Source organism: Cebus imitator, unplaced genomic scaffold (genome assembly GCF_001604975.1).
Source record: "Cebus imitator isolate Cc_AM_T3 unplaced genomic scaffold, Cebus_imitator-1.0 Scaffold113, whole genome shotgun sequence".
Classification (NCBI taxonomy): domain Eukaryota; kingdom Metazoa; phylum Chordata; class Mammalia; order Primates; family Cebidae; genus Cebus; species Cebus imitator.
The window spans coordinates 7,036,618-7,054,699 of record NW_016107428.1 but is presented as its reverse complement, the minus strand read 5'-3'; the positions used below and the strand labels follow the sequence as shown (position 1 = coordinate 7,054,699).

At 34.6% G+C, this 18,082-nt stretch overlaps 1 protein-coding gene and 1 non-coding gene across 2 annotated transcripts in view; one reads left to right on the top strand and one right to left on the bottom strand.

The window, feature by feature from the left end:
* CCDC150 (coiled-coil domain containing 150) overlaps positions 1–18,082 on the bottom strand; it is an 81,980-nt gene that overhangs the window by 38,725 nt on the left and 25,173 nt on the right. Inside the window, exons 7-12 of the mRNA XM_037742091.1 lie at positions 17,124–17,253; positions 14,431–14,474; positions 12,586–12,678; positions 10,689–10,796; positions 8,762–8,886; positions 8,300–8,477 (exon numbers count right to left, since the gene is read on the bottom strand). Of these exons, the coding sequence (XP_037598019.1) occupies positions 8,300–8,477; positions 8,762–8,886; positions 10,689–10,796; positions 12,586–12,678; positions 14,431–14,474; positions 17,124–17,253 (678 nt within the window). The remainder of the gene's footprint in view (positions 1–8,299; positions 8,478–8,761; positions 8,887–10,688; positions 10,797–12,585; positions 12,679–14,430; positions 14,475–17,123; positions 17,254–18,082) is intronic.
* Positions 2,210–2,391, top strand: LOC119472705. The gene has a single exon (XR_005201883.1).

The window sequence follows — 18,082 nt, the reverse complement described above, 5'->3', positions numbered from 1 at the left end:
TATATTTCAAAACTCTATCACCTCAGCCCAAAAGCTTCTTCAGCTGATAAGCAACTTCAGTCTCAGGGTATAAAACCAATGTGAAAAAATCATTAGCATCCTACACACCAACAACAGTAAATCTGAGAGCCAAATCATGAATGAACTCTCATTCACAGTTGTCACAAAAAGAATAAAATACCTAGGAATACAGCTAACCAGGGAGGTGAAAGGTCTCTACAAGGAGAACTACAAAACACTGCTCAAATAAGAGATGACACTAACAAACAAAAAAACATTCTATGCTCATGGATAGGAAGAATCATGCCATTAAAATGGCCATACAGCCTAAAGCAATTCACAGATTCAATGCTATTCCTATTAAACTACCATTGACATTCTTCACAGAGCTAGAAAAAACTATTTTAAAATTTATATAGAACCAAACAAGAGCCTGAATAGTTAGCCTGAATCCTAAGCAAAAAGAACAAAGCTGTAGGTATCATGCTACTCAACTTCACACTATACTACAGGGCTATAGTAACCAAAACAGCATGGTACTGGTATAAGAACAGACACATAAGACCAATGGAACAGAAAGGAGAACCCAGAAATAAGACCACATACCTACAGTTATCTGATCTTCGACAAACCTGACAAAAACAAGCAATGGGGAAAGGATTCTCTGTTCAATAAATGGGACTGGGATAATTGGCTAGCCATATGCCTAAAATGGAAACTGGACCCCCTTCCGTATACCATATACAAAACTTAACTCAAAATAGATTAAGGACTTAAATATAAAACCAAATATTATAAAAACTCTGGGAGACAACCTAGGTAATACTATTCAGAACATAGGCACAAGCAAAGATTTCATGACAAAGATGTCAAAAGCAATCATGACAAAAGCAAAAGTTGACAAATGGGATCTAATTAAACTAAAGAACTTCTGCATAGCAAAAGAAACTATCAACAGAGTGAACAGACAGCCTACAGAATGGAAGACTACACATCTGATGAAGTTCTAATATCCAGCATCTATAAGGAACTTAAACAAATTTACAAGAAAAAGACAAACAACCTAATTAAACAATGGGCAAAAGACATGAACAGACACTTCTTAAAAGAAGACATACATGTGGCCAACAATCATATGAAGAAAGCTCAACATCACTGATCATTAGAGAACTGTGAATCAATATCACCGTAAGATGCCATCTCACACTAGTCAGAATGACTATTAAAAAGTCAGAAAAGTAACAAATGCTGGTGAGGTTATGAGAAAAAGGAACACCTGTACACTGCTGGTGGGAGTATAAGTTAGTTCAACTACTGTTGAAGACAGTGTGACAATTCCTCAAAGTCCTAAAGACAGAAATACCCTTTGACCCAGCAATTCCATTATGGGGTATATACCCAAAGGAATATAAATCATTCCATTATAAAGACACATGTATGTGTATATTCATTGCAGCACTATTCACAACAGCAAATACCTGGAATCAAGCTGAATGCTCATCAATGATAGACTGGATAAATAAAATGTGGTACATACAAACCATGGAATACTATGAAGCCATAAAAAAGAATGCGATCATGTCCTCGTGATCATGGATGAAGCTAGAGGCCATTATCCTTAGCAAACTAACACAGGAACAGAAAACCAAGTATCACATGTTCTCACTTATAAGTGGAAGCTAAATGATGAGACTATATGAACACACAGAGGAGAACAATGCACACTGGGGCATATCAAACGCTGAAGGAGGGTGGAGGGAGAGGATCAGGAAAAATAACAATACCTGGGTGATGAAATAATCTGCATGACAAACCCCCATGATACACATTTACCTATGTAACAAACCTGCACATGTACCCCTGAATGTAAAAGTTTAAAAAAAAAATAACCTAGGTGTGTAGTAGGCAACACCATCAAGGTTTGTGTAAGTACCCTCTATTGCACAACAACCAAATTGCTCAGAGATGCATTTATGAGAATGTATCTCCATCATTAAGTGACAACATGACTGTATTACAAGATTCAGTATTGCTGAGATGTTAACCCTAATTTCAGTTGAAATCCCCACAAGACATTTTTGTAGAAATCATTAAGGTCATTCTAAAACGTACACAAAAAAGCAAATGAAATAGCTAAATCACTTTGGGAAAAGAACACTGTTGGAGTAAACTACCTAACTTCAAGATTTATTATAAAGCTACAATAATCATGGTCTGTGGAAAGTCTCCTCTGTTGTTGAACTTGTCCAGTTGTGAGTGCAGCCATGTACCAGGCAGCCCAAGCCTAACATAAAATAAATTCCCAGGAGAAGTCTTTCCTGGGTTTTGAATTTGCAGTAATAGGTGTGAGAATTCTAGCAGCAGTTTGTTGATGTGAAATTAGAAATGAAAGCTAAAAGAGAGTTGCCAACTGTGTGGATGAATGTAAAAGACATGCCCCAAAACATACGTAAGTAAATTGTTGAAAGCAAGAGACACAAAAGCTTAAAAGTAGCAAAAGAGAAGTGGCTTATGTACAAGAAAATCTCAACAAGATTAACAGCTGATTTCTCATCAGAAACTTAAGGCTAGAAATCAGTGGGATGACATTCAAAATGCTGAAAGAAAAACACTTAACCATGAATTCTCAATTCAGCAAACCTATTCTTCAAAAACAAAAACAAAAAAAAATTAAGACATTCCAGATAAATAAAAATTGATAGAATTCATACAAGAGCTTTTCTTCTGGTTTAAACATACTCTTGAGAATGTGGTTCTTCAGACTCTTCACCTAAAATGTGGAGTCATTTCTCCAGGTCCTCATCTTTGGTGGGGTTTGGATTGTGAAGCTAGAAAGCATACCCTATAAGAAATACTAAAGGAAGTTATTTAAGCTAAAATAAAAAGGCACTAGACAATATCTGGAATCCACATAAGAAATAAAAGGTAACAGTAAACGTAGCAACACAGGTATATATAAAAGTTAGTATATATTTTTGTAATTCTTTTTGTTATGTAAACCAAATATAGAATAAATAAGGGAGTTAAAATGGTGCATTTGAAATATATATTTAACACAAAAAAGGCACTAATTGAGAAATAGAGGAATAAAAAGCAAAATACAAAACAAAAAATAGCAAAATGGCAGGTATAAATCCTACCTGAACAGTAATGATATTAAATATAAATGTATTAAACCACTCCAATTACAAAGCAGAGACATGCAAAATGAGTTTTTTAAAAACCAACTATATGCTCTTTATAAAATATACACTTTAGTTCCAAAGGCACAAATGGGGTTGAAAGCAAAAGGACAGGAATATATACCATATAAATTAAACAGTAATCCAAAAAGAGCTAGAGTGACTGTACTAATAGACAAAATAGACAGTAAGAAAAAACTGGTGTGATAAAGGACATTATATATTGAAAAAAGTGTTTATCCATCAAGAATATGTGTCATTTATAAATATATGTGCACCTAACAACAGAGGACAAAAATATATGAAGCAAAAAAATGACAGTATTGAAGGAACAAATAAATAATTTAACAGTAATAGTTGGAGACTTAAATATCTCATTTTCAATAACCAATAGAACAACTAGACAGAAGATTGATGAGGAAACAGAAGACATGAGCACACTATAAACCAACTAGACCTAACAGATACCTATGGAACAATCCTCCCAACTATAGCAAAATACACATTTTTCTCAGGTGCACATGGAACATTCTTCAAGGTATATCCTTGTTATACCATAAAACAGCTCTCAATAAATCTGAAAGGACTGATAGCACACAACGTATGTTCTCTAACCACAATGGAATAAAATTAGAAATCAATAAAAGAAAATTTGGGGAATACACATATATGAATAAACATGACACTTCTAAACAACCAATGGGTCAAAAAGAAATTTCAAGGGAAGTTAAAGAACAGTTTGAGATGAACAAAATGAAAACATAACAAAACATCTCATATGCAGCTAAAGCAGTGCAGAGAGGGAAATTCATAGCTGCAAACACTTATTTTTTAGTTTTTTATGAGCAATCCCCTGAACCAGAATAGGTTCAGAGTACTTCAGTAGGCACTTACATTTAAAAAAAGAAATATTTCTCAAATCAATAACCTAAGCTTATCTTTAGAAACTAGAAAAAGAAAAGCAAGTTAAACCCCAAGCAAACATAAAGAAGATAATAGTGAGGATTAAAACAGAAATAAGATAGAGAAAAATATATAAAACCTTCTACAATTTGGTTCTCTGGAAAGATCAACAAAACTGACATACCTTTAGCTGGACTAACCAAGAACAAAATACAGGAGACACAAATTATTAAAATTAGAAATGAAAGAGAAGACTCTACTACTGACCTTACAGAAAGAAAGACAAGGGGTTACTCTGAAAATTGTAAGCTAACAAACTAGCCTAGATGAAATGGACAAATTCCTAGAAATAACCAACTACTGAAACTGACTCAAATAAAGATAGAAAATCTGCATAGGCTTATAAGAATAAAAATAATAAATGAAACAAAGAAACAAAACTTTCTACACACAAGAAAGCCCAAAACCAGATGGTTTCACTGGTAACTGCTACAAAATGTTTAAAGAAGAATTAACCCCGATCCCTCACAAACTCCTCCCAACAACAGAAATAGAGGGAATACTTACCTAATCATTTTAAGAAGCCAATATTACCTTGATAGCAAAACCAAAAACATTACAAGAAAATAAAACTACAGAACAGTATCCCTTATGAACAGAGATGCAAAAAAAAAATCTTAACAAATTACTAGCAAGCCTAATGCAACAACATATAAAAAGGACAACATGACCAAGTAAAATTTATCCAAGGAATGAAAGCTTAGTTGTGCATTTGAAGTCAATCACTATAATACACCATAGTAATGGAACAAAGGACAAAACCCCCAAGATCATCTCAACTGACATAGCAAAAGCATTTGGCAAAATTCAACATAATTTCAAGACAAAAATTCCCAACAAACTGGAAATAGAAGGGAATTTTCTAATCCTGATGAAGAACATTGAAAAAACCCACAGTTGACATCACACTTAATGGTGACAAACTAAAAGCTTTCCCCCTTAGATCGGAAACAAGACAGGGAAGTCTGCTGTCACCAATTCTATTCAATATTGCACTGGAGATTCTACCAGGAATTATATACGAAAATGAAATAAAAGGCAGCAAAATTGGAAAGGAAGAAGTGAAACAATCTCTATTTGTAGATCATACTATCTTATACACTAGTCTTCACTGTCATTGATAGGTTTTTAGAGACTGCAACTTTAAGTGAAATGATAATGTATGACAAAATCAATTTTTTCTTATCAACATCATAACACAACAACATTGAATGAAATGATGTTATTCAAGGACCTGCTATATATCATTTCACTTGAAGTTTAAACCTAAGAACCTATTGATGATGTCAAGTCAGGACTTACTGTATACAGAAAATATACAACAAATTGTATTACTGAGTTTGCAATACTCCTCAAATTGATCTATAGACTCAATGCAAGCCTTATCAAAATTCCAGCTACTCTTTTTTACAGAAATGGAAAATCTGGTCCTAAAATTCACATAGAAATGCAAGGACCTAGAATAGCTAAAACAATCTTCAAAAAAANAAAAAAAAAAAAAAAAAAAGCTGGGAGATTCACATTTAGATGTCAAAACTTCCTACAACAATCAAAGTGAACCAGCAACCAACAGAATAACAGAATGAGAAAACATTTTTGCAACCTACCTACCTGACAAAAGAGCTAATATCCAGAATCTACAAAGAACTTAAGCAAATGTACAAGAAAAAAACAACCCCATCAAAAAGTGGGCAAAAGATATGAACAGACACTTCTCAGAAGACATTTATGCAGCCAATAAATGTATGAAATAATGCTCATCATCACTGGTCATTAGAGAAATGAAAATCAAAACCACATTGAGATACCATCTCATGCCAGTTAGAATGGTGATCATTAAAAAATCTGGAGACAACAGATGCTGGAGAGGATGTGGAGAAATAGGAACACTTTTTCACTGTTGGTGGAAGTGTAAATTAGTTCAACCACTGTAGAAGACAGTGCCGCAATTCTTTAAGAGGATCTTGAAATAGAAATACCATTTGACCCAGCAATCCCATTACTGGATATACACCCAAAGGATTATAAATTGTCCTATAAAGACATATGCCCATGTATGTTCACCGTGGCACTGTTTACAATAGCAAAGATTTGGAACCAACCCAAATGCCCATCAATGATAGACTGGATAAAGAAAATGTGGCACATATACACCATGGAATGCTATGAAGCCATAAAAAAGGATGAGTTCGTGTCCTCTGCAGGGATGTGGATGAAGCTGGAAACCATCATTCTCAGCAAACTGACACAAGAACAGAAAACCCAACACTGCATGTTCTCACTCGTAAGTGGGTGTTGAACAATGAGAACACATGGACACAGGGAGGGGAACATCACCGACTGGGGCCTGTTGTGGGGTGGATGGCTTAGGGGAGGGATAGCAGGGGGTTGGGGGACTGGTGAGGGATAACATTAGGAGAAATACCTGATGTAGGTGATGGGGGGAATGGATGCAGCAAACCACCATGACATGTGTATACCTATATAACAATCCTGCACAACCTGCACATGTACCTCAGAACTTAAAGTATAATAAAAATTAAAAAAAATTTACATGTATATATGGTAATATTAATGCTACTTGGGCAAACCAGAAGCAAAGAAGCAGTCAAGGCTTGATGACTCTACCCAATACCTGTTGCTGGATTTCTTGTCTAAGTAAGCTAATGTTCCTTACTGCTCCAGATATATTCTCTAGATGACAGTGATACATAATCTTTACTGTCTTCAAAATTTGAAATACAAACAGCAATGTTTTAAAGATTGGTAGGATTTCATTTGTTTCTCTGGACATTCCACTTTTTTAGAGCCCATAAAATGGTACCTGGAAGATAAAGTGGCAAATGCTGATAGGTACTTAAGCAGTCTTAGTTCTTGTTTGTTTGTTTTTTTGTGAGAGGGAGTCTTGCTCTGTCACCTAGGCTGGAGTACAGTGGTGCAATCTCAGTTCACGGAAACCTCCTCCTACTGGGTACAAGCGATTCTCCTGCCTCAGTCTCCCAAGTAGCTGGGATTAGAGGCACCTGCCACCACACCCAGCTAATTTTTGTATTTTAGTAGAGATGGGGGTTCACTATGTAGGTCAAGCTGATCTCGAACTCTTGACCGCAAATGATCCGCCCGCCTTGTCCTCCCAAAGTGCTGGGATTACAAGCATAAGCCTCTGCGCCTGGCTGTTAGTTGTTTATTTTTATTTAAAAACAGCCTAGTCAGCAATCATCTCTTTGCCTCTCACAGACCAATCAGCTAACTCTCAGGTGACTTCTTGGCTAAAATCCTCAGTTAACACTAGGGCCAAAGGCAGTGATGACTCACTGGCAAACATCAGATGCTCAACAAGAAAATGTTCCCCAGAAACAGCCTTCTGCTGCAGTGACTAGTGTACTGTGAGTGGCATCCAGCTTTGTAGCTCTCCTTTCTCCCACAGCTTGGTATTCATCACCCATCTTTTCATTAAGATAAGATGATACAGTAGGCAGTAATACAGATGGAAATATAGTGAAATATCAATAAGTGAAATGTAGAATACCTTGTTTTTAGCTAATTCTTTTTCCAAATTGCATCTTTCTTGTGCTATTTCTTTTTCTGTTTTATTAACCTGCCCAAGGGGGGTGGGAAAAAAAAGAACTGGGTCAATTTTACAGCAGCTGACAGGCTACACTATAGCAGACATATCCTGTGTGTCAATTAATACCTACACTGCAGAGATAGCACATCCTCTCAGAAAAGGGGCCAATCAGGGAGTCTCTGAAGCAGAGCAGACTTCACAAATAGCCCTGAAATTAGAAAGACACGTCTACATGTCAGACTCTGCTGGTTCCTTCCTAAGTAGGAAGACAGGGCTATTACCCCTTAACCTCCACTGTCCCACTCCTTCAGGGAAAATCAATTTTTAAAATCTGATCCCTTAACTAACATGAGGATGTGTGAACTACTAGTTAACATTCACTAATGCTGGATAAGGATATACTGTTCTATTTGGCACAGACTACTTCACATGCTAAAAGGCACAGGTTAGCCACCTAAAGATTCTTTATCGGGTAACTCAGACAAGCTGCAACTGGGTTTCTTTTCTTGTCTTTTGCATTTAAAATATAATTTTAAAACACCACCACACCACAAGAGAAGATAATGTCAATCTGCTACCTACCTACCTCCCTCTGAAATCTTTCTTTCTCCTCTAGCAGAAACTTCTTCTCTTGCACTGATGCTTCCAATTCACCTTGCAATCTTGCAATAGTTGATTCTAGCAGCTCTTTTTGCACAGATGTTCTCTTTTCAGCATCCTGTGCTTTCTGGATACACTGGTTATGCTCAAGGATTAAATGATCCCTGCAGGAAAAGAACAAGAACATACGAAAGCTAAATGAGAGTTCTAATTTAACAGAAAGAGCAATTAAATGTTCTTACAGAACATATTTCCTGACTAAGAGTAGTTACCAAAATGGTCTAACAAAACTAGTTTCTTAAGGGCAGAGTCTTAATTTTATCTTTGTAACTGGCCCAAAAATGCAGGATTAAATGTTTTCATTGAAGACAGGCAGACACACACACACGATAAGAAACACAAATGCAAGAACGAAAAATGTGTAAGAAGTTGCCCATAATTTACTTACAGATGTTGTTGGAGTTGGGTTTTCTCATTCTGAACAGTCTGTAGTTCATTTGTGATACTGGCATGGGCTGCATCCAGCAGTAAGTTTTGTTCTTGAAATGTCTGCGTCATCATTTTCTGCTCTACCTGAGTGTTAAAAGCAGTATTAGAAGCTGAGGCTCTAGAAAATCTTTTGATAGCTGGGATTACAGGGTATCATTTGGAGTAACTGATCAAAGACACTGAACTAACTTAAAAAAAAACAAGTTTTATTTATATAAATAAAATCTCTTTTTAAAATAATTAATTTTAATGCCCAGTTTCTCTTTGTACTCTTCTGAGTTGACCAAAATTCTACCATTTTATAGCTCTACTAACCAATAGTGAAGATGCATTATTTACCCAGCCTACTGAAAAACTATAAAACTCCTAATACCAACAGATTTTTAAAGATAGTGTATTAGGAGTATTTTTGGCATTTTAAAATTTCAATATGGTACTTTATTTTTAAAAGTAAAACAATATAAGTGTATATAAAATGAAAAGATCCCTTCCTATTCACACTTCCCCTCTAAATAATCCCACATTCTAAGGATTACCATGTTGAACAGTTTGCTGTGAATTCTTTTGAGACTATCTTAAATTGCACTCAGATACTGTTACAGCAGAAGCACTATAACTGTTTTACAAAATTTATTTTCTTTGCCTCACCATTTTGAAATTATCAAAACATAACATTTTTGTGTACCACATAATCCATTAAGTTTTTGCAAATACAGTACATATTAACAATCAGTTTTATTAATACTTTTTAAAACACTTCTATTTTAACAATATTTGATTGCAAAGCAAGCCTTCATACTTGGTAAAATGGGATCCCAATTGTGTTATATTATAAAATTTTGAAATACTTGTAATAAATAGTATTATATATTCAGTCCACTGAATAAATCCATAATAGTAGGAATTCTGTCTTGTTCACCACTATAATCCTATCTAGATACAGCATTATACTTGCACAGAGTTAAAAAACTAATTATTTATTCAGTATATGTTATGTGCAAAGTGTGCTTAGCACTATGAGAAATAATGTCCTTGCTTCTAGGAAGCTCACAGTGTAACCCAGGAAAAGAACCAGCACATAAATTACCACTAGAGAATGCAGAATAGGGAATTAGCATAACAATTAAACACACGGACTCTGAAGTCAGCCTGGATCAAAATGCAACTCTACTTCTTACTAGTTAGGTGAATTTGGGCAAGTGAACTTCTCTAACCCTCATTTTCTTATTTGTAAAATGAGGATAATAAATATCATTTTACATAATGGCTGCTACAATTAAAGGAGGTAATATGTGTAAAATCCTAAGCACAATGTTTGGTGTATACAGAAAGCAATGCTTATAAAAAGAGAAAGTGATTATTACTATGGTAGTCTGTTTAGTGTCCCAGGAATAGAAGTTGAAAGGGAAAACTTATTCCTTCTTATTGGAATGAGAAAGCTCCCTGATGAAGGTGACTCTTAAAGAATAAACAGAATTTCAGATATTGAAGACAAAGTAAAAAGCATCCTCAGCATAGAAAATGACATAAGCAAAATGGGAAACTGCAAGGTGTTTGAGGAAAAGGTTAAGTACTTTAGGGTTAGTCACATATGCTCTCCATGATTCTATAAATAATGGGACAAGTAATTATTTTTTTCCTCAAGTGATAATATTTGAGAAGAAGCCATGAAAATCCTTGAGTGTAAGGCCAAATCACCCCTCTGATGAAAAGTGAAAAGCATTAATAGAAATAAGATAATTCAGACAATTTTTTGGAATTTATTGTTAAAATATTTTATTTTTCCAGTTGGCCATGGACATTTCCTGATCTATCAACCAGGGTGGCTTTCTGCCACCTGGTGAACTCTATTAAATTTAACACATTCACTAGTGTTAAATGAATACCTGCAGAATGGCCTGATGCTCAGCAATGATTCTGGCTTTCTCCATACTAACAGTCTGAAGTGTGCAGCTCAGCTCTGAACACTTTTTAGTCAATTGGTCATTCAAAACCTAAGAAAACACACACAGCGATTCATTGGTTTCTCCAATAAAGAATTATTTTTACTTATGTATCATTATTTTTAATGAATGCATAGTATCTCACTATATATGTGAACCTAATTTATTTAACCTATCCTCAATTCACATTGCATTAGTCTAAAAAATACTTTCAAATATTAAAAGTCTATACTCTACAAAATTATAAATTAAGAGATTTGTTGATTTGGTAGAGCAACTGATGCATACAGCATTTTACTGATCTATTCTTCACAACTTTGAACACTGGTTCATTAGAGCAAGACATCTGCAAAACGGAATTTATAATGCCAGTGCCTAGCCAATATCATAGAAATCCATGAGCATTCAGAATTATTTAGCTGGTAACACAAAATACCTAAGCTCCTTCGCCACCAACTGACAATATTCATAAAAGCAAAATATAATGATTTTACCATCACAGGATTAATCTTTCAAAATAAAACAAAAATCTTTTGAGCTACACAGATCCATCATATATGTAGGTAACCATTCTCTTTTCTTTTCATACTTTGAAATTTGTATTATTGCCAAGAAGATTTATCTCAATTATCAGTTATTTTTGCAAGGCAGATTTAGCAAATAACTTATGTTTTAAACAAGTTCTTCAAGAACAAGAAACTTTGAAGGAACACTATGAAAAGGAAACACAAAAAATGAAATGGAATAAAAGAAAAGATAAATAAAAGACTACATGGCAAACATCACAAATGGTATGGACAGTACAGTAGTTAGAAACACATTCAGGGGCATAAAGTCGCACCAGATATACAAGCTATTCATCAAGGAATACCTGGGAGCGAAACAGAGGAGAACCTTTGCTCTTTGAAAAGAAATAGCTAATTTTCTTTGGAGCCAGATTACCTGAGTTCAAATTTCAACTCTGCCACCTACTATCTTTGCTCCTGAACTTCTTTGTGTATCAGCTTCCTTATCTTTAAAATGTGAATACCAGTTTCCATTTCATAGGGCAATTGTGAGGATTACAACTTGTTAGTAATATAAGATGCCTAGAATTGTGCCTACAATGTGGAATGGGCTCAGTAAAAATGTTAACTACTATTAGCATAGGAAGAGTAATAGTAGTTGATGTTATTATATTTAAAAACACATTTTGTATTTTTAAATTATTTTTCTTTATTATAAAGAGAGCCCAGCAACACTATGATCCTAATATTGAGACAATCAAATTGTACCAAGAGAAAAGTTACTTTAAGTGATAAACAATTGTTTGGGCTCTGTGATAAACTCCAGTTTGCCTGCGTATCTGGTGACTCTTCTTGCTGCAGGTACACATATATATAAAACATCAGCCCGATTTGAGAATCACCATCCCAGAAATGAGTACACATAAACTTTAAAATTCAGTAGACATTTGCTAGGTTCCTACTACGCTATTTACTATAGAAGATACAAAGAAAGTAAGACATAGCCCTTGCCATGGAACTATTCAGAAGTTCACTTTGAAGGGAGAAAGACATATATTTAATGAGAAAATCAGAAAGCAAACAAAGGCAAGTATAAACTAGTGCATAATTTTAGTGGTATAGCTTGTATACTTATACATAATAGGAATTTGGAGAATTAAATGAGAAATGTCATTAATTTGATAATGTTTCAAAGATGAAATAAGTCTTATAGAAATAAGTTGGGTGATGGAGATGGTATGAATTTATATAATCAAGACTAATTTTGTTTCTTGGTTATTTAATTGAACAAAATTAAATAACATCTAAAAACTAGTAAAAGCATGAAAATTTACTTGTGTTTTTTCTGATGCTTCATGAAGAGATATTATTTCAGACCTCAAATATTCATTTTCTTTGTGTTCCTTGTTGAAAGATATCTGCACATTCTGTAAGGAAAAAATAATAACTCTCTTTTTCACATATAAGAGATATTACATGCACCCCTGTAAAAATAACTGTTTTGTATTTCAGTCAGTACCAGTTCAAGTTCCAATGACATACACTGGAACTTTATAAGTGTCTTATAAAGAATTTATAAAAATCTTGAAACCTTCAACTCCTGAACTTCTCTTTATTTCTAAATTATTTAATAAAATTGTTTATTTAAAACAATAATGAGATACCACTACATACCTATTACAATGGCCAAAATCTAGAACACTGACAACAACAACTGTTGTCAAGGATGTGGAGCAATAGGGATTCTCGTTCATTGCTGGTGGAAACGTAAAACGGTACAGCCACTTTAGAAGACAGTTTGGTGGTTTCTTACAAAAGTAAACATATTCTTACCATATGATCCAGTAATCATGCTCCTTGGGATTTACCCAAAGGAGCTGAATACCTATGCCCACACAAAAACCTGCACACAGATACATACAGCAGCTTTAATAATAATTGCCAAAACTCGGAGCAATCAAGACATCCATGAGTAAGTTAATGGATAAATTATGGTATATCCAGACAAAGGAATATTATTCAGCACTAAAAGGAAGGAAATGAGCTTTTAGCCAGGCACGATGGCTCATGCCTGTAACCTCAGCACTTTGAGAGGTTGAGGCAGGCAGATCACCTGACGTCAGGAGTTCCAGACCAACTGGCCAACATAGTGAAACGCCGTCTCTAATAAAAATACAAAAATTAGCCAGGAGTGGTAGAGAGCACCTGTAGTCCCAGCTAATCGGGAGACTGAGACAGGAAAATCGCTTGAACCCAGGAGGTGGAGGTTGTAGTGAGCTGAGATAGTGCCACTGTACTCCAGTCTGGGTGACAGTGAGACTGTGTCAAAAAAAAAAAAAGAAAAGGGGAAGGACAAAGTATAAATCCTCTTCCTACAGAGGAAGAACCACCCTTCTATTTTCCCAGGAGAAGCATCTCAAGAAAAATAAATATCATATCACATCAACAGATTTAGAAATGTAATAAGATATAAAATCATTTTTATTTTTATTTTTGAGACAGAGTCTCGCTCTGTTGCCAGGATGGAGTGCAGTGGTGTGATCCTGGCTCACTGCAACCTCTGCTTCCTTGGTTCAAGCGATTCTCCTGCCCTAGACTCCCAAGTACCTGGGCCTACAGGTGCTCACCAGCTAATTTTTATATTTTTAGTAGAGACAAGGTTTCACCACATTGGCCAAGATAGTCTCGATCTCCTGACCTCGTGATCTGCCCACCTCGGCCTCCCAAAGTGCTGGGATTACAGGTGTAAGCCACCGTGCCTGGCCAGTCATTTAACTTTAAAAATTATGGCAAAATATACATAAGTCAAAATTTATCATTCAAACCATTGTGAGTGTATAGTTTAGTGTCATTAAATACATTCACAGTTGTGCAACTTACCAACAACAAAAAGTTTTATTTCTTACATTTCATTATTTTATAACAATTAGTTTGCAAAAGGCTTAAGTCTATTAAAATAAGTCTAATAAAAATAATGTCTTATTAATTTGCCAACCGACATTTTTCAAACTCTAGTAACCTTCTTAATACTATTATCTTAAATATACTACTCATTTACATGAAACTTTTTTAAATAAAACTTTTATGAGAATCAGGATTGTAAGCCAACATGGATGAGGAAATAGGACTTAGCAAAGACAGAAAAGACCACCTCTGTACTCCACAACTTCAAAACTTACCTTATTTTCTTCAACCAATTTGGAAATGAGATCATCTCTAGAAACTAAAAACAAAAATTTCACATAACTATGATAATAGTAACTTGCTACATTGAAATCACAGTGAGAAGCTTTAAATTTTTTATGTCTATTTTTTGTAGAGATAAGAACCCAACTATTTCCATCATATTTTTATAGATTAGAAACTGTTATGGAATTATCAAGAAACTAGTCCACAGTCATTTGCAATGGTAAATGCAGTCTCTGAAGGATGTTATGCTGAGAAGGAGTATGATCAATAGATATGTGTTAGTGAGATCACTCTAACAAAGGTACAATAAAGGAAAGGAGATGAATTTAGTAGCTGTTAAAGTAACTGAAATATGAGTAAATGACAATTCAATAAAGTAATGACAATAAGGACTACCTCTCACTGGTCATGACAACAAAGATGCAGAGGAAAAACAGATACATGAAACAGTAAACAGAGAGCACTCTAGGACTTGGTGGCTTACTGGAGGGGTAAAAGCAGCAAATGAGACAAGGAGAACAACTAGCATTCAGACTTGGGCAGCAGGGTGAACAGTGGACTCTTCAGGTACATAGGGAATACAGAGCATGGAGCAGGTAAAGAAAGAGTGAAACACTTAAGTTTTTCACATGTTTTGACATCTGCAAGGTATGTAAATGCAGATATTTAGCTGACAGTAACATACTGGTCTAGAACTGAGGATGACTTCGCATGGAAAAAAAGATTGGAAACCACTCAGAGCATATATAGTGAAAAGAAAACCAAAGACAGAAAATTGTGGAACAGTTTGGCATTATATACCAGTAGCCAAAAAAGGTAAACTTATCTGAGAGTAATTGCCTTCACAGAAAAATTCACAGAGATCAGTTTTGTTTCACTTAAATATTCTAAAGCCAGAAATTATAAAACACATAAAACTCACATTTTATATAGGATATACCTTTGAAAAACTATACTTTTTGAACATACAAATCCTCGGAATAAACTCTAATTTAAAATATATGAAGGATAAAAAAGATGAACTATATGACTTTTTTTGGAAAATTCCACTAACCAAAATAAGAATAGAAGTGTTTTACTTGGAAGAACAATTTATTCATTTTAAGTACTATAAATATGTATATAAATGCTTATTGTCAATAAACTTGATTACATTTTTAATCCATTGAAGCAAATATTCAAAGGCATTTCTTTTATTAATGTAGTTCGAACAACTACTTGTACCTTTAAGTAATAAAATATATGTCAAGACTATAATTCAATATATGTCAAGTCTATAATTCAATATTATGCATCTAGTTGGCATTCAGACAGACTTCCTTTTCCTTGTGTCAGTTTGAAATTGTGTTTTAATCTTCATTTTTAATGGTCTTGCACAAACTCTTTATAAAATTCAAAAATAAAGCATTAATCCAACAAGAAAGTAACATAAAAATTCAGAGGGCCAACTAATATAATAGAAAGATAACTGTTCTAGGTCCAGCTATTCACTTGCTGTGGGTCTTTGGGTACAGTCAGTGTAGATCCTTTTCTATCTTCTACGCAATGTGTATATCTTCTTATCTTTCTGAAAAGGTTGCTGCAGTGCTCAAACGAGATAATGTGGCAGCATCATAAAATGTACATGTATTTTTGTAGGCACACAATTACAGAAAGACAGAAAATTATCCAGGGGCATTGTCAGTGAGAACTTCACACAGTAACTTACTACTGTAAGAAAAGGAAATATTTTCTGCTAAAAGCAGTAAGTCAAAACATTGAATAAATTACTCTTACTCTATTATTTTTTATCACTTCCATTTCCTTTGTGGTATTATCAGCCCCCATTACAGCCACAGAGCAGAAAAGGTGAACTGGAGAGAACACTAGGCTTGGAGTTAGGAGATCCAGGTCTAGGTTTTACTTTTTCATTTTTTTTTCCTTTTGTAACTCTGGGAAATATGAATAGCTTTGAGTACTGAATGAAATAATTTATGTGAAAGCTCAGTGTAAACCATGATGTATTAGTCACATGAAGCACTGCACTATAACTCTGTGACCTCTGTCATTGAGACTATCTGGAAACTGCTTTACAATAAAGTACTAGCAGCAGTGGTATGATAAAGGGCTGATGGGTTACAACAAACATGACTGAACACCTTGGGATCAAGTCTAGGCTGTTTCATTTCCTGGCTCTGTCACCTTTGAGGATTTATCTATAAAAAGAGGAGATTAAGCTCTCTTTAAGGTACCTTACAATTTCCATGTCTACAAATATATGTTAACCAAAATAGATTGATAACATGAAGAATGGAGAATCTGACATGATGAATTGACAGAATCAGTAAGTTATCAAGGATTCATGGCCTTATTATTTTATTATCCAATATTCAATCTATTGTTTTACTTTTTTGCCAAATATTAAATCCAGATGTCTAGAAACCAAATATTCCCAAGTCCACAAAAAAGCTGGAAAAAAACTAAATAAGGACTTGTTTACAATTAAGGGGGTCAAATCCATTATTAACAACATTCCTTTCTAACTCAGTACAATAGGTAGAAGGGAAATCTGCAATTTTTTACATACAGCACTGTGGAAAATACCAGTAACACTTGTCACTTTAAGAATGTGGGATCTTAAGAGTTTTTCGATGAAATCTCAAAAAACAAACAAGAAGCTGATTTCCAGCATCTAGTTTCATACTTAGATCAGATTTGAGCTGTGAAGTAGCAGTCTCCAACTCTTCTTTTTTTTTCTGTTCCTGGGCCAGTAGTTCTTGAGTGCTCTGTATAGAATCGCGTAGAGCAATGCAGTTTTGCTGCAAAATGTGCACCTGAAATTGTATCAGAAAAACTCCTTTTCTGTAAGATAAAGATTTCTAATAAACTACCTTATATCACATGTGTAAGGAACATTCCAATCTTAATGTCACTGAGAAGCAACAAGAAGTTAGTCTATGTTACAGTTAAAATCTCAATAAAATGCGGTCTTGGAGCGGTGCCACCCAATAGAACCTTCTGTGCACTCTCCAATGCAAACAGTGCACTAGCCACACGTGGCTACTGAATACTTGAATGTGGCTAGTGTGTTAAGAAATAAATATTTTATTTAACCGATTTAAATAGCCAAATGTGGCTAATGGCTACCATATTGGCACTGTAAGTTAGAGCAACAAAGGGTCATCTGTAAATTCCTAAAGTAGAATCTTAGTTATAATTCAGTTATGAAGAAAAACCATTGGTTAAAAGATTATATCATCCAAAAAAATTATTTTAAAATATGAAAATATGAATTGACTCAGAATTTAAAGTATGCTAAATGTAGATACTTCAAATAATAAATATGAAGGTAAAAATATCATGTTAAAATAAATAATGATAATTGAAAACAGCAGTGTAAACATAGTCCTGATTGTTTTACTTATTGATATCCTTTGTTTCCAGTGTTAGCTCAGTTTAGCCTTTCTTTTTTTTTTTTTTTTTTATTTTATTTTATTGCATTTTAGGTTTTGGGGTACATGTGAAGGACATGCAAGATTGTTGATAGGTACACACGTGGCAGCGTGATTTGCTGCCTTTCTCCCCATCACCCATATTTGGCATTTCTCCCCATGCTGTCCCTCCCCTATTTCCCCCCAACAGACCCCAGTGTGTAGTGCTCCC